Source organism: Cottoperca gobio, chromosome 21, assembly GCF_900634415.1.
Source record: "Cottoperca gobio chromosome 21, fCotGob3.1, whole genome shotgun sequence".
NCBI lineage: Eukaryota > Metazoa > Chordata > Actinopteri > Perciformes > Bovichtidae > Cottoperca > Cottoperca gobio.
In genome coordinates, this window is record NC_041375.1 from 9376284 (window position 1) to 9401355 (window position 25072).

The 25072-nt window shown below is 39.9% G+C and overlaps 1 protein-coding gene across 1 annotated transcript in view; it reads left to right on the forward strand.

Moving 5' to 3' along the window:
- The window catches only part of lrp1bb (low density lipoprotein receptor-related protein 1Bb), a 239276-nt gene that overhangs the window by 179347 nt on the left and 34857 nt on the right, over nt 1-25072 (forward strand). Inside the window, exons 45-67 of the mRNA XM_029459353.1 lie at nt 726-918; nt 2956-3081; nt 4131-4259; nt 4381-4500; nt 5324-5437; nt 5629-5778; nt 5993-6115; nt 8706-8825; nt 9611-9739; nt 10239-10361; nt 11049-11189; nt 11428-11615; nt 12895-13078; nt 13172-13257; nt 16612-16734; nt 19978-20159; nt 20405-20604; nt 20978-21166; nt 21287-21435; nt 21682-21775; nt 22057-22173; nt 22805-22924; nt 23749-23868. Of these exons, the coding sequence (XP_029315213.1) occupies nt 726-918; nt 2956-3081; nt 4131-4259; nt 4381-4500; nt 5324-5437; nt 5629-5778; nt 5993-6115; nt 8706-8825; nt 9611-9739; nt 10239-10361; nt 11049-11189; nt 11428-11615; nt 12895-13078; nt 13172-13257; nt 16612-16734; nt 19978-20159; nt 20405-20604; nt 20978-21166; nt 21287-21435; nt 21682-21775; nt 22057-22173; nt 22805-22924; nt 23749-23868 (3220 nt within the window). The remainder of the gene's footprint in view (nt 1-725; nt 919-2955; nt 3082-4130; nt 4260-4380; nt 4501-5323; nt 5438-5628; nt 5779-5992; nt 6116-8705; nt 8826-9610; nt 9740-10238; nt 10362-11048; nt 11190-11427; nt 11616-12894; nt 13079-13171; nt 13258-16611; nt 16735-19977; nt 20160-20404; nt 20605-20977; nt 21167-21286; nt 21436-21681; nt 21776-22056; nt 22174-22804; nt 22925-23748; nt 23869-25072) is intronic.

The window sequence follows — 25072 nt, forward strand, 5'->3', positions numbered from 1 at the left end:
CAGCACAAGAGTAATATGTTGCCGGCTGTAAACTTAATGTCTACCAAATCTAATTTTACATCAATATGTTCCATTTGACGCCATCTGCCGTTCTAACCCCCCCCCACCTTTTTTTTTTCTCTATGCCTCTTTTTCTGTCTCTCACTCGCCTGATGGCCAGTTGTTGCTTCCACACGCTGGGCTCCTTTAATCAACACCTGTCCTATTAATCCCAGTATGGCACAGGGCTAATGTGATGCTGCTTACAAGCCTGTCCCACTAATGGCTAAGACTACAGAGCTGCTGGCGGTGCTGATCCCCCCCCCCCCACAAGCCTAGAGAGTCCCACAAGAAGGCATCTGATGGATTCCTGCCTCCTTGCCAATGACACTGTCATTTACTCCCCCAGCATCTGGGTTAAGCAGTCATGTGGGCGGCGCGGGTGATGTTTTGATTAATGAGTCGAAACGTTATCCTCCACATTTATTCCTAGGGTTGCACTCAAAATAGTTTCGATGCTTTCTCCAGCTAGATCTTGAAAACAGTTATTGGTTTGTAGCTGGAAGTGCAAATATTGACTGTATGAAATACACAAAGTCCTGTGTTATCACAATATCATCCATTATGGCATATAGAATCACATATATTTTTAAATGTGCTAGTCCCAGAGTGGCATTTGACAGCACAAGCTTAAAATCATGATGGAAAGCAGTTTTAACATGTACGCTTTGCTCTGCAATGTTTAGGTCATAGTTCAATCAGGAGCGGGAAACTTCTACGGGCTCGCCATCTTTGCAGATTTCATCTACTGGTCAGACTGGGCCCGCAGGTCTGTGCTGCGATCAAACAAGTACACGGGCGGTGACACCAAGGTGCTTCGAGCAGACATACCTCATCAACCAATGGGAATTATAGCGGTGGCCAGGGACACAAACAACTGTGAGTATTTAAACAGCTGGAGATCAATTTAATGACTATTGGATTCAGTGTTGTGTCTGCAAATATGTGTGTATTATGTGTGGGCAGGTGCCTGGGGGAGGATGTGTGCTTATGGACAAGAGTTTACACATGTGCATTTTCATTATGTTAGTATAGTTTAGGACAATAGATCAAAATGTTGCTGTATGTACTTTTTACTTTAACAAAATGAGAATATCAGAGGAAACTGCTTATCTGTGCCACTCCTACAGTTTGCATGCACTTAAGTTTTAGTTTGTTTTTTGATGCATGCATACAATTTCTCCCCCACTAGCTTGGGGAAGTAATAAAGTACTATTGATTCTGGCTATCTGAGGCTAATACCAACATTTTTCAAAGTGTAATGTTTTAATGTACTGCAACTTACTCTTATCTTTTACTTCATCAACCTGCGCATCACAAGTAGCCTCCATCCAGGGACTACAGATGTAAATGAGCTTTTAGCTTATCTGAGAATAATATATCAGTGTAGCCTTAAGAATTTGTTTTGGCAAGGATTTTTTATTTTATTATTATTTGTAGTTCATGATATTGATATGATCTTTATATACAGTTGAACAAAGAACTTTATTGTTAAAGAACAGTAAACTGAATGTAACCTTAATTAAATAATAAATAGCTATGAACAAATAAACAAGTATAATAAAAAAACACAATACTAAAAGTAAAATATTCAACACAGATGTGATATATCTGTGATTGGCTAATAATATCGGTCTAAAAGCAAAATATAATAATAAAATATACAGTGGGTATATTAATAAACATGATCTTATTTTGAATTGCTAGAAACTTAAGTTTCAGAGGTAATTAATAAAAAAGTAGCCTACATTGTAAATAAAGTCTCTAAATAAAGGGTCGTATAAAGCTTTATTTCCAAGTAGGACAAAGGGAGGTGGGCTTAAGCGTGTCCCACTGGTTGCACTCGAATGCCAAGAGCCACGCTGTTCCTCGTTTATCTCGTCATGGGAAATAATCACATCCTATGACCTGTGGGCTCAGCTGCAAGTCTACTGCATAATGTGCAGTGACCAAGAATGGTTGATCTGATAATCAGTTTATCCTTTTCCAGTCTTTACATTGTTAACCTCTTATTGCATTTTCATTGTCATGAATATCCTGAATATAAATAACCACACAAATGGTTTACCTGAGCTGCAGAACAGAGGAACGGTTTATTTTCAAATGAATAAAATCCTCATGGCTGGGGGGCAGGTAATAACAGAAGGACATGCATGTCCCTGAACACCAGCACTTGATGCTGCGTCTCTTGTTGCTAAGCTTCTTTTCTACTTTTTTTTTTTACTCAAGGCTAGATAAGCACTCATATTTTCTTTCATGGGTTATGTCTGCAACGTGGTCATGCGATTTAATGCAGTACATGATTCCCACAGAGCTACACACAGCTTGTTCACAAAGTGCCCAAGGCAGGGAAAGACAAAATAGGCAGCATTTTTAATACATGTGCTATCTGTCAGTGATGACAGTTGTAGCCTTTAACAACAGCGCAGCTTCTTTTATTCATCGGTTGACTACTGCCGATCATTTAAATTAAACAACATGTAAGTGCAGCATTTCCCCACACTTAAAAAATAAAACATCTGCCCTGGACATTGGTTATTGAATAGGAAACATTGCTCTGCCTTTTCTTTGGTTTAGTGGTGTATTTCTTTTTCCTGTTGTTATCTGTGAAATTAAACAATGCCATGCCTTAGCACATCACATCAAGACGTTTCCATCTCAGCTGTAATTGAATTTTACAGGAGAAAATCTATATCAGCTACTCCCCCCCTGTTAACAGTAATGATTAGGTGTGGTGTCAAATTCAACAAGCAAGACCAGATTTACCAATTATTTAGGAAATACATCCTTCCTATGGTTAGCCTAGAGATTCCTTCCAATGGGATTTTTGAAGATTTATTTGGAATATCACGTACTAATAATGCAATAGACGAGGACTGCTGCCGCTTAATCTGTTCTGTTTGATTGCTATTGAAGGTGAGCTGTCTCCATGCCGACACATGAACGGAGGCTGCGGTGACCTTTGTCTCCTGACCCCGTATGGGAGGGTCAACTGCACTTGTCGTGGAGAACGTGTGCTGTTAGACGACAACAGATGCGTGTGTAAGTCATGAGGAGCTTCAAATTTAATTATACCACAAGTGCTAACCCTTGTGACATTCTCAGTACCACATATCGATTTAAGGAAACTTTTTTATGACTATATTGAAATGCATAGTTTAACCTGGCTTATGTCCACACTCAGGTTAAGCTCTTATTTGTGCTGTTTACATGAACCTTTGATATATTTGAATTGATTATTTTGAGCATAACCACAAACAAACTGGAAGGCATGAGCAGCTGCTGTCTCTTCCTCTTAGACTGCACAGTAAGTTTGTAATGATTCCAGTCATAGTCAATACTGCTCTGGGAAATAAGGCTATAATGCTGTGGGACTGCGGTTATGCCAACAAACATAGTTGGAAGCATAGGGAGTCACAATAACCTGCTTAAAGTCACAAGACAAAAGCATTCCAATGGTGTCTGGCTTTCTAATTTGACAGATTGCAGGTTGAATTTGAAATGCAATGTGAGGATAGACCATAAGGTAGGAGGAGCTGTTCAAACGAGGGAGGTTTGGCCAGACTAAACATGGCAAGTGACTCCGGGAAAAGCTGGATGGTAGCCTGGATGTCACGGTAGAGGACGAAAGGCTTTTTCTACCACATCCAGATTCCACTTATTACTGGAGCAAGAAAAAGTTTACAATTGTTTTAGCATGTAAAGCTGCAGGTAGAAGAGCAGAGACAGAGATTGGTCGACGTATGTAAATGTATTTACTGTTGGATTTCATTTAAAGTACAATATTGACATTTATTATTAAATCAGTGTACTGAATCAAATAAGGGTTAGCTACCAACTGAGAATATACCAAACATTTCACAGCCAGATTTCCTTCAACTTGAAGTACAGTGTAAGGGTAATGGGGTTATTGAATGCAGTTATGACATTTACAAATGTTGACCCAAAAATGGGTTGCTGGAGTAAATGTGGAGTTCCACTACAGTACACAGTGAAATGTGGCCTCTGAGCTCACCTGCATGTATGAAGTGTGTTCAATATGCACAGCTGAGCTTTGAGATTTTGACAGTCGTAGTTGTCTTCTTCTGCAGCTGAAAATTCCTCCTGCAACATTCACACTGAATTCGAGTGTGGGAATGGCGAGTGCATAAACTACCAGCTAACCTGTGACGGAGTAGCCCACTGCAAAGATAAATCAGATGAAAAGATGCAGTACTGTGGTAAGAAACACTTGGTTTGAACTCTTGGAGAAATAATACATAATTGATTGATATTTCTGGTACTAAAAAGAGGCAAACATTTGGTCATTTCTAACATATTTATAAATGTAACTGTGTCCAGACAACAGGAGCTGTCGGAAGGGTTTCCGGCCCTGCTACAACCAGCGGTGTGTGGCCAACAGTCGTTTCTGTGACAGGATCGATGACTGTGGGGATAACTCTGATGAAGCTTTCTGTAGCAGTGAGTCGCAACCGTTTGATCTCCTGCTCAATCCGTCCCGTTCAATCCGTCCTGCCTCTGAGGGCAAGATCCAGCGACACTAATGCTTATATTAATACGGCACGCAAGGCCACATGCTGTGCTAAGCCTTCACTGTCTAATGAGCCCCAAGATCAGAGTGCATACATTCAAAGAGGCTCCCAACCCCCCACCCTTAAAAGTTTCCTGGACAATATTGTGTGTCCATTTACTGATTTTGTTTTTAACCTTGATAGTTAAAATATCCAGTGAAAACGTATTGTTATATCGAGATATATAGCCTGTTAATAATGTACCAAGGAAATAGGTGCTTACATTATTTATGCGCACATTCCAACTCAGCAGTCTGGGATCTCAGGAAGGAGTTTATGTTCAGCCTTGCATTTTCTTTTTAATGGGACACCAACACTAATATTCTCTATTGCTACTATAAAATGTAATTAGAGTGATATGTAGAGAGTATATGTTATATACTGATAATGTAATTCAGAGAGGTGAAATAAGTAGAGCCATTGTGCAGTCGTTGGTAAATGAACAACAACACTGAGATGCCCATCTTGCATATTAGGTGTAATTTGCTCTTGCACTGCACTCAGAGGGTGGTGACATTCGGCAGTGTTTTTAGCTCAGGCAGTCCAACTGCACAGAGACTCCAACTTATCACAAACCTTTTGTTTCTGTCTGCCGGGGCCGGGAGCTAATTTGAACCTCCCAGAAAGAGGTTCTAAGTATTGTTGTGAGCTGTACCTGTACCTCTGAGTGTTGTTTCTGGTATCTTTATGAAATGCTCATTCTCTCCCCCCAGATGTCACGTGTGGATCATCAGAATCATCATGCAAGGATGGGAGCTGTGTACCCAGCTCAGCCTGGTGTAACCAGGTCATTGACTGTGCCGATGCCTCAGATGAAAAAAGCTGCAGTAAGTCCTTTTAGCTTGTGATTTGCATTGCAGTAACAGTAAAATGTGAATCCTCAGCTCTACCTGTAGCAGATGACAGGGATCCTGTAACTTAAATCTGCACTCGTCACTCCGATCATATTGAATACTGCCCCCTCTTCCCCCTTTACCTCCACCATTACAATTATTGTGGTGCTGTCTTTTGTATTCAGACCACACCGACTGCTCTCACTTTTACAAGCTGGGGGTGACAGAAAAAGATTTCATCGGCTGCAACTCCACCTCTCTGTGCATTCACCCAACATGGATCTGTGATGGTGCAAACGACTGCGGAGACTATGCTGATGAGGCCAACTGCCAGGGTGAGCTGCCGACACAAACACACACAAAGATGCACATTTTGCACCTGCATTCAGAAACAGATTAAGGAAGACAGCTTCATTTGAAAATAGTCTCATTTTCGGGGAGACGATTATGACAGTGGAATAACAGATTCAGACAGAACTCAGGAAAAGATAATGACCTCAATCATTGCTTATGCCAAGATGACTGACTTGGTTTTGTTGTTTGTCCCAGTTTCCCATGGGCAGAAGTGCGAGGAAGGCCACTTTGCTTGTCCAAGCGGGAACTGCATTTCCAGCGTGTGGCTGTGCGACGGCCAAAAAGACTGCGAGGACGGAGCCGATGAATTCCAGTGTGGTAAGCCCACTAATCTTACCTCTCAATGGAAGAGTTTCTACACAATAAACTGAAATTGTGTTTTGTTCTCTAATGGGTAGAAAAAGATGAGGTATTTGTTGGACTTACACAACACTGTCGGCAGTTGGAAGGATATTTATTTTCCATTAGCGGAGCTATTTGTTTCAATGCTTTTGTCATTTGAATAGATCCAGTCCTGCAACATATATTTCAGTATAAAGAGAAGACAGAAAGACAAGACATGATTTTGTATTATGCCATAAGGCAATTTCTCTTTGCTTTGTTTTTCTCTACGTTATTGTGTGTTTGAGAATTCTTAAGTGTATGTTGCTTCTTGTTTGAAAGTCTAATTCCGACTCTGAATTCAGAGTGAGGTTGTTGAGGACTCAAGTTTTTTCACTGAAACAATTATACTTAAGATGGAAATGTTGGTTCATTAGAAAGCGGGGACATGTGAAAGGATTACACAATACAATGCCACTCCTCTAATTCCTTAACCAGAGGCAGCAAGAGCGTTCTTACCTAAGCGTTGATCCGTGCTAAGGTCTGTAGAACTTACCCAGACAAAGTCAAAATCTCTCCAACTAGAGGGACTATAATTAAGTCACTATATGGATAATTTGCCCTCAAACTGAATGGTCGCAAACACACCCATTCATGTGTCATTGCTTTGGGCATCAAAGCGAAATGGACTGACAGGTGGTAAAAGAAGCTGTTGAGCTTCATCACCATCACACACATACACACGGTAATTAGATCAGATGTATCAGTCCATACACGGTGTCAAAACACTCACTGTCTGTATCTGAGTTGTCAGCCTAATGCATTCTCTAGCCCATAGACTGTATGCTCTAGTTAAATTGTAAGAAGTCATGAAGCAGTCAGCAGTTAGTGCTGTCATCTGTGTGCAGAACTGGAGAAGTATTGCATTACATTCTCTGTGAGGTAAGAGAGAACTAACTATTGCAATGTGCCACCATTGACACCAAATACATCCTGTTCCAGACACACACACGAAAACAGTGAGGAAATGTGTTGCATCCCCATTCATCACAATCAGCCTCAGCCCTGCGTTGTGTTTAATGCTAATAAGCACATGTTAGCATGCTACCACACAAAACTAAGATGGTGACCAGGTTACACATTACACCTGCTAAATATAGGTATGTTAACATTATCATTACATGTTAGCATGTTTGATTAATTTTGCCTTCAAAGCAGCCAGACCCCAGTAGTTTTGAGACTGATCAGGGATGGATTTCAAGAAGAATAACAACATGTGACCATAAAGCTTTGATGTCTTTGTTGCAGATCTCTTACTGGTCTGCTTTACTCTTCCTGTATAATTAACCAGAACATTTTGTTCACATTTCAGTTGCAACATATAGTGGAAGGCAGTTCAGTGCAATCCAGTGTTCATATTTAATTCTCTTCGAGTTATCTGATTCATTTTGTAAATTTGCCATGAATGTTGTTAGAGAGATGCATAACACATGAACAGCTTTTCCATTCCTTTATCTAAAAATGTAATTTGTGACTGTGTGGAATGATAACATCCCATGCTTCAAATGTGCTTATATTAGAGCTGATTATGCCACAGTTCTTTGAGAAGTTCTGAATAGCTTTTTCAGGACAAATAGACAATATTCCCATTCCTCTGAGTTAATTACCATATAAAAGCTCCAGCCACTGATAATGTGACTGCAACGGCAAAGTGGTTTGAGGAAAATGTCATTACATTTCAGAAATTTCAAATTCCATATCTGATTAGATGAAATAGTCATTTAGCATTTCACAATGCATAACGCGCTTCTCTACTGTGTGAAACACTACTGAAAATGAGACATGAAATACTTTCTTTGATACATTTAATGTGCTGTAGAGCTGCTATTTTGTTAAACACTTGAAGCAGCTGTGAAAGCAGCATTTGAAGTGCAAATGTAGTCACCTACAGTCTGGATAATCACGGTTTCCAGATTTAGTCATTTAATGTTTATCTTATCATTATCTTACATCATCGTATCAAGGCACGTAACGCTGGTGTGATGTACAAAGTCTGACAGGAAGGAAAGCTCCCCATCTCTACCCACACCCCACCCCACCCTCAGTAGGATCCACAATTCCTTGTACTGGTGTGACCTGGAACACACACACCCCTTTCTTCTCTCAACATCTCATCAAAGCTCTAGCAGACTTTGCCAGGCCTGACATTTGAGAGACAGAGACCACAGAACAACTTCCCAGGGAGGTGGCTCAGTGATATAAACTCAGCACAGATTATGAATATATCCACATTTTAAACAATAACTTTTACAGTGTTCAGCAGAGTGATCTATTAGTTGACATCCAACTGTTTCATGTCACCCCTATGTACCCATATGTACAGTCCTTTGTGTGGCAGCTACACTCATATGTGCTGCTAAGTAGAAAAACTAAACAGAAAAACAAGCAGGCTATGCGGCAAACAGAATAGTTTTGTTTTGATTAAAAACACTCTGCCCCTTCTATAGGGTTTGCCACTTATGTTGTTTTTTCCTCCTCACTTTGTGTGATTTATGGCATTGAAATCCTTTCCCACTGCCCTCTGCAGACTCGTCATGCTTGTGGAACCAGTTTGCCTGCTCGAAGAACAAGTGCATTGCCAAACAATGGCTGTGTGATGGGGAGAACGACTGCGAGGATGGCCTTGATGAGAGTGTGCAGATCTGCGGTTAGTGACAGTGTCAGATGTCATGGGGAATCTGCTGTGGGTGTAAAAGGTTACATCCGCTTGCATTTGTTGCAGCTCCATGTGTTCCCCTAACAGAGCTGGAAATGAATGGACAGAAATTAAACAATCTTAATGCGACAACAAATGAGACCGCAGGCATTTCTGATGGTTGAAGTGGGCACTGAGGCAAACAGATTTCTCATCACTGAGACCCAAGAGGCACAGCTTTTTCAATGGGCAAATGAGATGTGTGCGTAATGAATTCTAGAATAAAATAAAAACAATCCAACCACAATAAAGAGGCAAACATTGCTGTGAACATTTGTTGTGTAATTGGATTGTAATGGAGTGTCAAGGAAATATTAATGAAATGGCCCAGAGGTTTCCCCCGCACAATTCTTTGTCAGAAAGACGATCTGCATTTTAGCTAGACATGCCAAATTGAACTTCTGTGTTTACCTTTCAACCCTAAAACAAAGCATTGTATTGCTTGCATTAGACAACTGCTGCACAATGAGAAGTTAGAGTTAGTTTAGGTCATGAAGTGGTATCATTTCAAAACCATATCCAAAACTTTATTGTATGAGTTGTAATATTGTCTGATATCTCCTTCGAGGGCTTTGATTTATTTGGATAACTGATAAATGTTAAGGTACCCTCTTAACAAAACGAAATGCATGTGCTTCAGTTGAGTGTTCCTTGTACTGATTCTCCTCTGTAGTGCATTTGACCTATTGTATTCTTTGGCTTTTAAAGTAGAGCATGTGGTCCTGTTTTCCTCTCAGGCTCAGTGACATGTGCTCCAGGGCTGTTCAGCTGCCCTGGGTCATATGCCTGTGTTCCGAAACGCTGGCTCTGTGATGGTGAAAGGGACTGCCCTGACGGGAGCGATGAACTTTCTGCCGCTGGCTGTGGTAAACTCTAGTTTAACATATTGAAGATTCTCCCTGCAGTTATAAAAGAATTGTAATGTAATCACAGAATTAAGACATCATTTATTGTTTACAGTTATGTAGAGTTTTAGATTTTATTGTGTAAAACAATAGCCCATAGAACATGAAACCCACTGAACACCTACTGTAAACACTTTGCATTTTTTATTTCAAGCAAGAAGAAGTAAAAGTAAGTAAAGTAAGTATTTAGTGGAAAATAGTGTGGAAGTTTTTGCACAATTGCAGACTTCTTTAAGTGGTGTAATCTGGATTTCCTTCCACAATTTAGTCCTGGACCTTAAAAATGTATTTGTTTCTTCTATTTTTCTTTGATTCAAGACCACTTAAATGTTAAACACATAGACCAGAGGAGTAGCATAAGGCTCACTAATGTTAACGTTTTACACATATTGCATGGTGAGAAGAAATCCATGTCGGTTCATTGATTAGCCTTTTGAAACCATTTATTTTCATGCAATAGCACCCAATAGCACATGTGATGACAGCTCGTTTCGCTGCCGCAACAAAGCGTGCATCCTCCAGCGATTCGTCTGTGACCATGATGACGACTGCGGAGATGGGTCTGATGAGTCAGTGGAATGTGGTAAGCAGATGTGTTTTTGCTCTCGTGCTCTTAATATTCACCAATGGTATATGAATATGTCCTCGTTGAAAAGCTGCACTAGGCAACAGCGATGGTGCACTTGATTTATTTTAATAACATTATTATCTATGTAAAAGGTTTTATATTGTTTTTATTGATAAATAATGTTAACAATATAAACTATGCATTCCAGATGTAAGATGATGAAAATGCTTAAATAAGGTATTTTATAATATATCAGGCCATGTTTCTCTGGACTGGTCTGAGTTTCTGTTTTTGGATGTAGATATTTTATTTTAATTTGATATTATGATACTTAAAGAAATACAGACACCCGGTTTTATTTGGGTATATACCATTTTTGGTGTCTCAACTAGAGGGTATTCTCTGCCACAGCCTTGATTTGTGATGTCTAGGGCTGATGAAACATTTATACTCTGTTTGAAATATTGGCCAATGCAGCTGTGCACACCATTATACCTCCAGATGGCTTGATTTGTTAATCAGCAGAGATTCTACAGTATATACACTGTGAGGGTGTTGTATTGCAATATGAACAATCGCAGTGGAAAGCTTTACTTTTCACTATTTGTACTTAATTCTGCCAAACGTATAGCTTGACCTGAAGCTGTGTCACTGAGTCCCCAGTGTAACTTGATGTAAAAGTGTCTACCTCTCTTTCTTCAGTCTATCGCACCTGTGGATCAGAGGAATTCCGCTGCGGGGATGGCCGCTGTCTCCTCAGCTCTCAGTGGGAGTGTGATGGCTATGCAGACTGTCCCGACCACTCTGACGAACTGCCTCTGAACCTCAAGTGTCTGGCTGCAGGTAAGATTGCTGTTTGGCTTGCGACTGCAATCTCTTCACCAGTGTCACCAGCAGCACCACTCGCCCAGGAAAGTGGCAGGTACACGTGCCGGAAACCAAAAGACACAAAATCCATGGGAGCTTTTCCTGAAAGGAATACATTTTTCGAGATCCAATGCCGGGTCAAAAACATTCCCCTAACTTTGTTTAGAAATTACAGGGCGCTGTGCCAGTGACAGTCATGTCTTGCTCTTTTCAGGAAGCTTGTGCAATGGCTCCTTCTTCATGTGCTCCAATGGACGGTGCATCTCTGAGGGGAATCTCTGTGATGGGAGAGATGATTGTGGAGACCGGTCAGATGAGAGGAACTGTAATGTGAACGAATGCTTGAACCGCCGAATCAGTGGGTGCACACAGGACTGCCAAGATCTTCCTGTGGGTTACAAGGTAAATGACCAGTGGACTGGTCTCGCTTCAGTAGCTTGGAAGTACATTCCTCCTGGCTACAGTTCGTCTGTACAGTCTTATTCCTCCAGTAAAAGCTTAGACCAGATGGAAATATAACCATATTTCGAACAACCTTAGAGCTAGTCACTATGTTTGGGTGCTAACTGCCTTCCAAATGCAAACTAAGTGACGTGGGGTCACTTAGTTTGCACTGATTGCACCGAGTTTTAATATGTAAATATCAGTCACAGCTTTATTAGGTCCTACTTACCATAGTGTGACATACAATATATAATATATTACAATTGTATGCACATTACTACAGTTTAACATTTGAATTCATACTGACCTACAGTTCTAAGCTTTAGCATCAGTAATAAATCAAGCCACCTTGCACATAATTAAACAGATAAAGATGGGTTGGAGCGTACATACATTTAGTTTCTCGTTTTTTTAATAACCTTGAATGCTGTAAGGAGAGTCCAATAATATGCCAACAACTGTCTGTGCTTCCACACTGTGCAATTGTGCCGTGCCTGGCAATAGTGGCATGGGATGTTAGGGTTTCATCTAGGTCAAGGCCACGTTCGCTGGAGAAATCTGGTGGCCGTCACTGTTGTTGGACTGTTTCCCTATCCTATTCCTCAATGAGCTGAATCAGAAAACTTGCGGAAAGCTCAAAAAGACCCTTTCTCCTGTGGTGTCAGGGGCAGAGCTGGACAGAGAGCACATCAATGCGGACCCTTAGCTCATCCATTTGTGGCCTGAACAGGGAGATCAGCAGAAAGGCCCTCAAGGTTATAACTGTGGATAAGAAAGGGATTTGCTCTGGGTCTATAGTAGCTGATACAAGCACTTTGAGTTATTTTGGGGGTCCCTGGTCACTGAAGTGCGATGGATTTTTTGAGCCATGGTACAGTTTATATCACAGCTTTGATGTCATGTTCGGATGCTAGGTTTTGATACTTTTTTATTGCTAACCAGCTATAATACAAGAAAAGCTACTGGAGTTGTTACAAATTGATTTAAAATTACTGTAAAGGCACAGCTGTTAAAGTGCTGTTATAAGATAGCCACAATGAAGCATGTTTAAAGAAATAACGCAAATGTTTCCGTGTTTTCAGACCAAATCAAAACATTAAGCTTGAATGGTTTGTTTTATAATCATTTTTAAACAGCTAAGTGTTAGAGTTATAACGGCTAAACTGAGACTCTTGTCTTGCATTTCCTGCATTCATGATCAAATCTCTACCATTTCTTTGTGTTCTAATGTCATCAGTGTAAATGTTGGCCTGGTTTCCACCTGAAGAATGATGGGAAGACGTGTGTGGATGTTGACGAATGCTCCACAACCCTTCCTTGTAGCCAGCGCTGCATCAACACTTATGGTTCTTATAGGTGCCTCTGTGTAGATGGCTATGAAGCCTTGGAGCGAAACCCCAATACATGCAAGGCTCTGACAGGTCAGCCTGACTTCTTATCCCTCCACTTGTACAATTTCAGTGAGTAACTGTAAGTCCCACCGGTCCTCTAACGCTGCATGTTCCTCATTTCAGCTGAAGAGCCTTTTCTCATTATGGCGGACCACCATGAGATCAGGAAGCTGAGCGTGGACGGCTCAAATTACACCATCTTGAAACAGGTAAGCGATATCTGCATCACCGCGATCGTGCCTGTAGTGAAATTGTACACAGGGTAGAGTGTTCGCCATTATCAGATTGACATACTGCTTAGAGGCATCTACAGATTGACAATGAAATTATTATCTTGTCCCCTTTTGGTGTTTCATTTTGAATCTACCGTGCCTCTAATACCCAGTCTGTCAGCTACATATTGAAGAGGTAGGGGTTCAAATGGCTGTTTGAAAACCCTTTAGAAAACATACATTTTACTGACAGTGTAATTATGTTCTCCTACCAAGTATGTGGCGGAAATGGTACCCTTGCAGAGAGCATCGAAACATACTGCAAGTGAGATCTTATTGAATAGTAGATGAAATGTTTTGTTTTCCAGAAATGGTATACAAAAAGGTTAAGAAAGAAAGGTGTATGATGTCCGAGGATAAAGTGATGACGTTTTGAAAGAAACACAAAAGGATGTATTCAATCAGTGTGCTCCAGTCTACTGATCCTCTGAAGTTTGCTATCCTTGATCTTTGAAACCACTTGATATTGCTGCATATTCTTGAAAGATGTGCCCTTTTCACTGGAATTTATGCATTATTTCAAAATGAAACGGTAAAATTTTAAATATGTGCAATTTAATCCTCAGCCTCAAAGAGCTTTTTCACAACCTTCCGTTAAAGTATTGTTCTGTTTAAATGAAATATCCATCCTGATTGGCAGAGAGTCAAAACCCTAACCCTATAGAGGACTCCATGGAAAAGGGTTTTCAATCATTCCTAAGTGTCATCACAGCCGCTCCAGGCAATGCTTGAATCTGACTGTTGATGATCACAAATGGTTGGTTGTGATTTACTGTAAATCACCCAAGGGGTATCCTGCAGTCTCCTCTCACAGTCGTATTAACCTCCTGACTCCATGTACTCTGGTGTCTGTATCGGAGCTCTCATCAGCCACAACTCACTTTAATCACTGCATGTTAGCGTTAATGGAAGCTAGAGAGGGAAATATGCAAATGGATTTACTAAGTGGTGGTGGATACTTTACTGACCTCATATCACTTTACCACACCATTACAAACTCTGTTCAGATGATATGTTCATGAGATTAGGTACATTTTAAATGATTTTCTGCATGTATTGCTTTTGCTGCTAGCATAAATTTGTCTTACAACCACAAACACAAGTCACTTACGATATTATTTTATCACTCTAAAACACATTTGGTGCTCTGTTTCTGTTCTCATATTTAATTTAACTTTTTTATTTATTCAAGCTGGCTCTGATTCTTATACAGTGTGGAACGCGATTACCTGGAATAACATGTCCATGACAGCTTATATTACAGTGATGGCTGTTACTATAGAAATTATCCACACTTCAGAGTTACAATCTCGAAGATCTGCGTTTCATTCTCTTTGGCGGCACCTTTTGCTATAAGCAGCAATTGCATGTGCACTTTTGGATCTCGCTCCCCAGAAATCCAAACATTGTCGGCCATGTGACATCAGTCAGTTGGCAGTTGTTTTTGTTCATAGTAATCGCTAATTTCTAACCATATACTCACAGCAAGCAGAGACCACAAGGAAAAATACGTTGCTTCACACACTAGTGAGTTGAAGAGCGAATCTGTGGTGAAGCAGTGGTTGGGCCAACCGCTGCTAGGTGATGGAATATGCGTAATTTATTGTGGTCCGCTTGCGATTTTTCCCAAGAATGTCACCACAGACACCCAGTTCGTAATATTGCAAATGCAAGGACTTTCATCAGTAGGCCCTAGCCTCAATCAACATTGTGATACCTCATTAGATAGATAGATATTGACTTAACAGACATTTATTTTAATGAACATCTTTCATTCGAGATCATTACATTACATTACAACTTTAAAGTTGTAAAGTGGGGATTATTTCTATTTAAAGCATGGGTGGGGGTAGCCAAAAGCCAAAAGAAAAAGTCAAATTCAGTTGCCAAACAAACTGTGTTGACTGCATCCATCGCCCTGAGGTTTTTCTGTCAGACATGTCCTATTTTAGAAAGAAAATAAGTTGAATGTGTGGAACAGGAAATCAATGGTATGTTGACAGTGGTGTCGATGTGAGTACTTGCACTTTAAAAACCTCTATGCACACAACGTTATACTATTTATACAATTAAAACAATCATATCCATTTTCAGGATCAATTATTACAAACTGATGATCATTTTGTAGTTTCCTTGGTTGGTTTATATACTGTCTACAGGGAAAATGAAAGGAAGACATATTTCTGCATAGAGACACTGATAAAAGGGGCATGCGGGTTCTATCTCTAATGCTGATGTTTGCCGTGGAGAAGGGTTCCCCCAGGACACTTTGGCGCCGGTCTGTGAGTGTGTTGATGATCTGATGAAGATGTCTCATTTCGCCTGTCAGATTATCTGACACCTTTTGTTGGCACCCACAGTGTGAGACAGCAGGGTGGGGGCACTAGTTTGGTGAGCAGCTCTGTCTGACTGACAGTGGGGTCATGTGAGCATGACAGAGTAGGGAAGTAGCTCACTCTTCTGCTTTGATAGGACTTTGACTTCAAAGAACATTTGAAGCTTCACTTTGAGTGCTCTGTATAGCTGAAAGCATTGGAACCTATGGGGAAACCACATAAATAGTGCTTGTACAGTAAATAACACATCACACACAGATACTGTAGATGTTGGGCTTGTTTTTCTATGTTTCTCATCCTGTCCGTATTTCCACCGGTAGGCATTTCAAATAATTAAGTAAATGTCAACTCAATGGATTGATTTGGATTGACAAGTTCTGCTTTTAACAGAGAAAAAGCAGCACATTAGCACAGCAGCAGCAGCAGCAGCAGCTTCAGTCAGTGTCGACTACAGGATGCATTCAGGCAGTGTTGAGTTTATGTCATCTGTTCTCAGAAGACACAATCACTGTAGTTACATGGGTAGAACACAACAACATAAGCTTATAGCGTGAGAGTATGCATGGTGTTGTGTTTATATGAATAGTGGAGAAAAACATGAGCCATTACACCTGTGTCCAGCCTGTGTCGACAGTTGTACTGAATAAAATAAGAGCATATCTCATAAGCGTGCGTGAGACGGATCAACAACCAGTTAATATCAATGTATCTATTAACATTCTTTGGATTCTACATACTACAAACATGTGCTCCTTAAATACATCATAGATACGCTGTTAAAAAGGAATGAACAATTGTTCTATAGACTCTGTTGTACACCTTTGTTGCCAACAAAAGTGTCTCCGAATAGTTTTTGTCACCCTCACAGGGAACTCATATTCTCTTATTGTTACATTTCTCATTGAAAGTAAAAATGACATTTTTATATTTGTCCTTCTCTCCTCTGTATCCACAGGGCCTCAACAACATCATCCACATAGACTTTGACTACAAGAAAGAATTTATCTATTGGGTGGACTCAACCAGGCCAAGTGGTCGAAAAATCAACAGAATGCGCCTCAATGGGAGTGACCTGAAGGTACCACAGGGTTGCTGTGACTGCATGTCGTATGGTGCCTTGTGTCACTTTGCCCAAGATACATTGGCTTTACTTTGCCTGGTCCCTGTTCAACTTGTATTTATTCATCTTTCTTTGCTCTAACCAGTTGTATTTTTACTGATTTATTTGAATTATCAAGTTGCATTCTATTGTAACGATGAGTTTTCTGTTTGAGTTAAAAAAAAATATATATATATATTAACTGGCTCATTATCACTGCTCAGCTGAAGATGGGCGCCCTTTATCCTTTTATATAGTCAACATAACAGATTGGTTCTGTCGGCAGCCAATGGCCTGTTAGCTTAATAACAATGAATCTGTGCCTAGTGATAATAGGAGTATCATCAATGGCTCTCAGATAAATGTAATACGCCTAATGACACAATGGTGCTTTCTGGTGTAATCTCCAATGTGTGTCAGGGTCATGGGATCGGAGCCCAGACACAGGGGACACTGGGACGTCAGCAGATCACCTGCTGGGCCCCCATCCCACATCTCATTAGCATTGGTGTGTGGGGGAATTAGGCTCATTCAGCTCAATTACTTCCACAGTCTCTGTTTGAGCCACTGCCACAGCTTAGCAAGAGGACAAACTGCCTGAGACACAGATCAGGGAGCTTCTCACATTGGGTTAATTAAAAGAGCCACTGATATCCATTGCTACGTGTATAGGCTTGCCATATGAGGGAGACAAGATTGGGGAGCAGAGAGTATTTCTGTGGATTTTTTTCTCTGCCAAGATAGGAGTTTTATCCGACCAGGGCAGATATTAATTGAATTCCATGGTTTAATTAAACCTATGTATTTTAATTATAGATGTATCATTTATTTTGTATATTTCAACTATTCTTAACTTCTGTTGCACTGCCCTGTGTGGGTTGAAACTCTGAAAGATTTTTCTATAATTATCTATATCTATAATTATATTTATCTATTGTATAATCAGTAATGTGACAGCAGGTATTTTGCATTTGTAAGCTTAAAGAACACAATCACTATGACATTGATATTTGGTTTCATCCCATAACGTGAGTGATATCATTATTAAAACAACGTCAGTGTTACATTTAGCAACAAAAAAGTCACATAAAAAGCATTTTATTCATGTTAAAATATTTTGGATTAATCAAATAATAAAAGACAAAATGAGTGATGAGTCTTCTCAAGACCATTTCTGTTCTGTATTAACTTTTGAAAGGACAAAAGGTTTGTGAGAGAACTTTCAGTGACTGCATAGATCAAGCATACTCCAGATGTATCTGGTCTTTGTGTTTTGATTAGTCATATCTAAATGTCCTCACGAGTTAACCACCAGTGCAACATGAAACAATCTTTTTGATCTATAGTGATATACTATGGATAAAGTACTTTGTGTGAGTATCAACTATTTTTTGAGGCGATTGTGATTGAAAATAATGCACAAAGTGTGTCACTTTAGTTTAAGTGTTTTTTTCTCCAAATGGCTGCTTTGGGGACAGCCAAGTCTTTTGCCAAGACTATATATTCTCTCTCAAATTATGACACAAAGGGCCTCAAAGCACATCGTGTTCCTCAATGACAGATTGCATGGGTACTGGCAATTATTTTTTATTTCTTTTTTGTAAAAGGGGGTTTTAATGGCATTGGCTTTATCTGCCAGCTGGCACAATGATTGTTTATTCTGAACAACTACTTTTTTAGACTCAAAGGCTAGACTGTCTTGGGGATATTGATGGAATTCCTTGATAGTTCCTAGATATTTGTTTACATCTGTTAAATACCTTAATGTATATATTTAGTAAAACTCTCACTGAGATTAGTGCAGTGAGATGAATAAGATGTTTAATGGGTTACTCTCTGCTGCCCTCCACTCTACCTGCTTTAATTACAGTATTTGCATTTACACACAAACACTCATACAAAGGGTCCTTTTTTTCAAAGTAACGTTTCGGATGGAAAATACAGAGCTCTACACTACCATTTGATTGCAATTGTACCAGTTTAGTAATTATTGCACTGCGGTGGGTGAAGTGGTTCAGTGCAGCATGTGTTAACACAGATCTGGCATAGTGCATTAATGGTAATCACGTTTGCACAAAATAGCTTCTGAGTATTCACCTGGTCAAACCTCCTTGTATTGCTCACAATGCTAATAGGATTGCATGCGTTTAGTTTAGCACAGGCCTCTTTAAAATCACACAAAAAAACTATTTTATGTACAAATTGATTTTAGATTGTTTTCTTTTGGTCTATATTAGCAGCTCGTACAGTTGCAAATGTACATCAATACACCATTTGTATGTGATATGGGTCCCTACAAGTATGTACTGAGTGAGATAAATGATATTCTTACTAATGTAAGCCACTACTGTTGCTGTCATACAGCAGTAGGAATGATTTGTGCCTTCCATCTGTAGTCTAATTTGAGAAATATGCTATGCATAATTATGCATGGGTCAAGACATTTTTACATTGTTACCTTTATTAATTAGTTAAGTCTTTAGAGACAGCTCCTCAATCCTACAACATACGTGCACAAGCTACTTCTCTTCACACAAGACTAGACAACTCGAGTCCACAAGTGGAATCATTTCGATTATAGTAGGCATCCTGACCTCAACAAAGATTACAATTATTAGCAAAACTCTTGCTCTAACTCAATGTATGCATGAATAAGTAAGTACAATAAATAAAAGAAAAACAGACAGCAGATACATTTTATAGTTATAGTTAGCAAAGATATTCTAATTTTACAGATATAAAATCTATACTACATTAAAGTACATCTGACTGAGTGTTCTCTATGACACATTTACTTTAAAAGGTAATGCAGACCAAAGCTCAGCTCCTGGTCTGCATCACCCCTCAGCACACAGTGTCACAGAGGAAATGCATGGCAACACATGCAGATCAGATCTCCAATAAATCACTGGAATGTTTATTTTAACTCTGGATGTTAATAGGACTTGTGTGCAATGCGGTCAAAAAGAAATTGAAGCACTTGTATTCGTTTTGATGGAGGAGAAGATCATGTCTCACTGAGAGCTTACTTGATGCTGTGGATTGGTGTTTGTGAAACATAAAAATGCGGGATTCAGATCTTTTTATTTATTTTCTTTTTTATCTTTTTTCTTTAGATTATCTGTTTTTTTTAAATAATTCTTTACATTCATCCATGGAAAAATGTAGAACAATAGACAAACCCATATACTGACACTCATCTTCCTCTCTCTGCATTACTAGATAGTCCATAAAACAGCAGTGCCCAGCGCTTTAGCAGTGGATTGGATTGGAAAGAATCTGTACTGGTGCGACGCAGAAAGGAAAACACTGGAAGTGTCCAAAGCCAATGGCCTCTACCCAACCGTCCTAATCAGTTCTAGCCTCAAGAACCCCACAGATCTAGCTCTGGACCCCCAGATAGGGTAAGCATTATTCCATTACTGTAAAGCTCACCATAATGCCTTAGTATTTTCTTTATACAGATTGATTTCACTGCTTGAGGGAGATCAGGGATAGAGCTGCTCCTTTCAGATGAATAACCTGGAAACTGTCAGATCCAGCTCTCATTTAAGGGGGTTTCATTTTGTGTCGGTACCAATTTTTATTCCTATCACATTTTAACTGCTGTAGTACATAGCTCTTTGAACTGCACTGTACTTCTGACTAGGTACGTGTTCTGGGTAGACTGCTGTGAACCCCCTCACATTGGCCGTATTGGCATGGATGGCCGAGGGCAAACGGTTATCGTTGACACAGAGATCTATAGCCCCACTGCTCTTACTATCGATTACACCAACAAGAGGCTCTACTGGGCAGACGACAACCACATCCTGCTTGCCAACATGGATGGCACCCAACGACGCAAAGGTGAGACTAAAGTGTCTGTCAAATGCAGGGCTGGAGCCAGGAGTTGGTTAGCTTATCTTAGCACATAGGCTAGCTTTACTTGCTCGAAATCTGACCTTTAAATTGTGTTAAACTCTCACTTGAATAGTTAGACATTAGGATGAATGGCTTAGAAGTGTCTAGGTCAGTCATTAAATGTTGGAAAATTAAAGATGTTAGTATATTATAAATGGATATGTTGTGGATGTGAATGACTGAAGTGGCAACCCTTGTTGCTGTAAATTATCAAGGAAAGTGTTGCTGTAAGTGCAAAACAATTAGCAGTCGGCTGGTTGTAAAATTGAATAAGAAAGAGTTTAATTGAATCTTGCCATGGCCATGTGTCCCTCTCCAGTGTCCTATGAGCACATCCAAGGGGTAATGGCTCTGACTTTGTTTGAGGACTTTGTCTATTGGACGGATGGGAAGTCCAAATCACTGCGACGTGCTCACAAGACAACTGGCGCTCAAGGGATGGAGCTCCTCAACTCCTGGCAAGCCATCAAATCCATCAAGGTCTACCACTCCCTGCGCCAGCCTGAAGGTACGGAGTTCATCTGGCAGTCCTGTTCATTCTATCCTCCCATGCAGAGCAGTTGTTGCTGAGTTTTGAGAAGGAAATGATATGTGTAACACAGTTTAAACTCTTTGTCCTTCTGTACAGTACCCAAGCACCAGTGTCAGATTGCAAACGGAGGATGCAGCCACCTGTGTCTTCTGTCTCCCGGTGGGGAACACAAATGTGCCTGTCCCACTAATTTTTACTTGGCGGCTGACAATAAGACCTGCCTCTCCAACTGCACCTCCAGTCAGGTCAGCCAACTCCCCTCCCACTTCTAGGTTTAGTTTGACCATGTTGTTGTTTTTCTATCCTCATTGGCACCCCCATCCCACACCCCAGGCTAAATTGCTTTACTCTCATATGCTTTTCCTCCTCAGACATGTACTCTGAGGAAATCTTTGTGTATTGATTTCAACTTTTGCTTTGAAGAATGTTGAAGCTAAAACGGAAAGTAAAATCTTCATGTTGACTTATATATTTGTCTGTGGTACTAATAGTTTCGCTGCGGGACGGATGAGTGCATCCCTTTCTGGTGGAAGTGTGACACGGTGGATGACTGTGGGGATGGATCAGATGAACCTACTGATTGCCGTGAGTGCCATGTTATTCAAAATTTGGCTTTAGAAAATAGTACTACTGTATAACAGAATGTTAATGTGATATTTTAGGGATAATACAATTGAATTGGAACTATGTTTCTGTCTTTGCAACTTACTGTATGTACTTTTAATGTAAAGTCTTTTTGTTGTCGTTGTTGTTTATATGTTTAGAATTGAAGGGGACTGGCACAACGCTCTGTACTGATCTATATATGTTCTGATTGAACTCTTGGAGTATATATCCTGAGAAATAGTTATCATCCTTTCCAACAGCGGAGTTCAAATGTCAGCCTGGGCGTTTCCAGTGTGGTACAGGCCTTTGTGCTCTTCCTCCATTCATCTGTGATGGAGAGAATGACTGTGGTGACAACTCAGATGAAGCTAACTGTGGTAAGGATGGAGCAACTATTACTGTTTAAGTAGAAGAGGTTCTTTTTAACTTTTTGGCATTTATTGCTGTGCTGTTTCTGCATTTGCCAGAAACCTGTCTCACTTACAGAATCAATTAAACTGTTTGCCCAATGTGCTGTCAATGGTAATATTTAGTGCTAAAACAATTAGTATATGAATGAATGAGTTAATCCCCAGAAAATAATTCAAGACCATTTTTAATAATTGTTTGTTAATCAATTAATGGTTTGAATAATTTATCATGTAAATAGAAATTATTTATTTACAAGCAATTTTAAAATGTCACCTTGGGTTCCTAGAACATTATGAGCATAACATTTCATGGTTTACATGTTCATAAAGTACATTCATAATGAGTATAGGAAATAGCTGCAGCCACAATAATGTTATCTTCATGTGTATCATTTACTACTTATTTAATACACACTACAAATGTAAAAGGCTTAATTAACAGACACTTTAAAAGTAAATGTAAGAGTAATGTAAACTGGCTTTACTGTAGGTTGAATCACTGGCAGTCAGTAGTAGTGGTTTAGATGCTTTGTTTTGTCTTGACTGAGATTTCTTATTGATGCAACCTCCCGTTGCTCCTGCCTGTTTTCTCTTTCAGAGACATATATCTGTCTGTCAGGCCAGTTCAAGTGCACCAGGAAACAGAAATGCATCCCTCTTAACCTGCGCTGCAACAGTCAGGACGACTGTGGAGACGGAGAGGACGAGACAGACTGCCGTAAGGCACTGCATTATTACTTTCAGACTCATTGTCTTAGAATTGGCTTTTGAGACCGGGTAGTTTATGAATATATTCCCAGTTTTACTCTGCCCCATCACTGCAGCAAAAGCTTAGACATCATGTCACTAATTTGAGTTTTTTTGATATTTTTTATTTAAAGATATGATCAAGTGGATTAAGATAAATCAATTTATTTGTCTTTTTTTTTTTTACATGTTTGGTTTATTTCAGTTCTCAGACAGATTACATGGCGATATAATCATTGCGTAGTCTTCATTAGGTATTCCAAAAGCAGCCCTTGTTTTGGCCTGTTCCTGTGAAAAGGGATTAGATATTGAATCACACAGAGGATAAAACCAGATTTCCTCTGCCGTGATGTAACTCATCAGAACATCACACCCCTTTAAGTCTTTCTGCCTGCTGCAATTTGTCTTGCATGTGATTGCAAGCGGGGTCAGAGTGCGGGTAGACGATGCAAGAATGTAAGGAGGGGAAAGAGAGACTTAAAACAAAAGGCTTTAATTAAAGGAAAGCTAATTACTTCACCCCTTCTTAGACTTCCACAGTGATTGGATATGGTTTTGAATGCACTTTTGTAATGAGCACTGCAACACTGAAATTAAAATGCTATCTGCAACAATGTGAGGTTTCATAACAAGCAACACAACAACACCTACTTGATATAATAAAACACTGTAAAGGCATGCAAGTGATTAATGGCTGCCTCACTGGTTCTTTAATCACTGTAGCTTTTATGATCACTCAAATTACTCAGATTATTTCTACACATCCAAACACACTGCTTGTCTCTCTACTTACAGCTGAAAGCACCTGCTCCCCTGACCAGTTCCAGTGCAAGGCCTCCATGCACTGCATCTCCAAACTATGGGTTTGTGATGAGGACCCTGACTGTGCAGACGGGTCAGACGAAGCTAATTGTGGTGAGTTGTGGAAACCCACTAAACCATAAATGACTTCACTTCATTTTTAGTTAAAGGGGGGAAGGATCTGATTAAATCTGAATCAATTTTATACTTGACTTCACTCTGGTCCATCTCTATCCTTCTATGTGTTCTCACTATCTGATGATGTGCTGAGGGAGAACGCCATGGAGGACAGCTGTCCCTTTAGTCAATAAGAGCTTAGCATTATGATGTCATATTGCCTAGCATTTTTAGCGTCTGACCTCATGCACACACACACGCACACACACACACACACACACACACACGCGCACACACACACACACCCACATACACACACACCCACATACACACACACAAAAACTATTATGACTAGGGCAGGGCACCTTGCAAACCTTTTCTTCCTGGGCAAAAACAACAACTATTTTGTACTTCCCACCAGGATTATATTTGCTTGCCTCAAATGAAGAAGTTTTACCTCATAGGAAGTTTTACCTCATTGGAAGAAGCAGTCCTATCAAAAATCACCTCCAGTCATGAAGTCATTAATAATGTACGGTATCATATTTTACATAAATTATCTTAATGTTAAAAATTGTTATTTTTCCAACATATGTATTCCTGCTCAAGCACGGGGCAGATCACCTCCAGTGTGTGTGTGTGTGTGTGTGTGTGTGTGTGTGTGTGTGTGTGTGTGTGTGTGTGTGATTGTGGTGGAAGAAAAAAATTGGTAGTGTAGTCAGAATATGCGACTTGCACAACATTTCAACTTGAGTGTTATTAATTCTTTGATGTTTCTCAACTGACTCCTTTGTAATCTTTGGTTGGTTTCATGTGGAGGTTTTGCTGCTACCTTAATGTCAATTATATTGAAACCCTGATGTAATATTGAGTCAATGTTTATCCCACTTTGTTTAGTTTACTGATGGTATCCCCTCAATCTGTATTATCTGCAGTGTTTGAGTATCATCCAAGTAATTCATCACCTTAAAAGTTATCTCCACTTCAGAGCACTCAAAGGCGATAATGCTGCTTTAGAGCTACTTTATTTTCACTTTGAATTACCTCACAATGTTAAGAAAGTTTTGCTTGTTAGCACCATAATGAGCTCTGACTTAGCGGGGAAATATGACTTCTTTCCCCATGTGTCACATCTTTTTATATGCTGTTAGTGACTGAGCTGCTTTCTAATGAATTGCTGCCTTGTGTCCTCCGCTGCTGC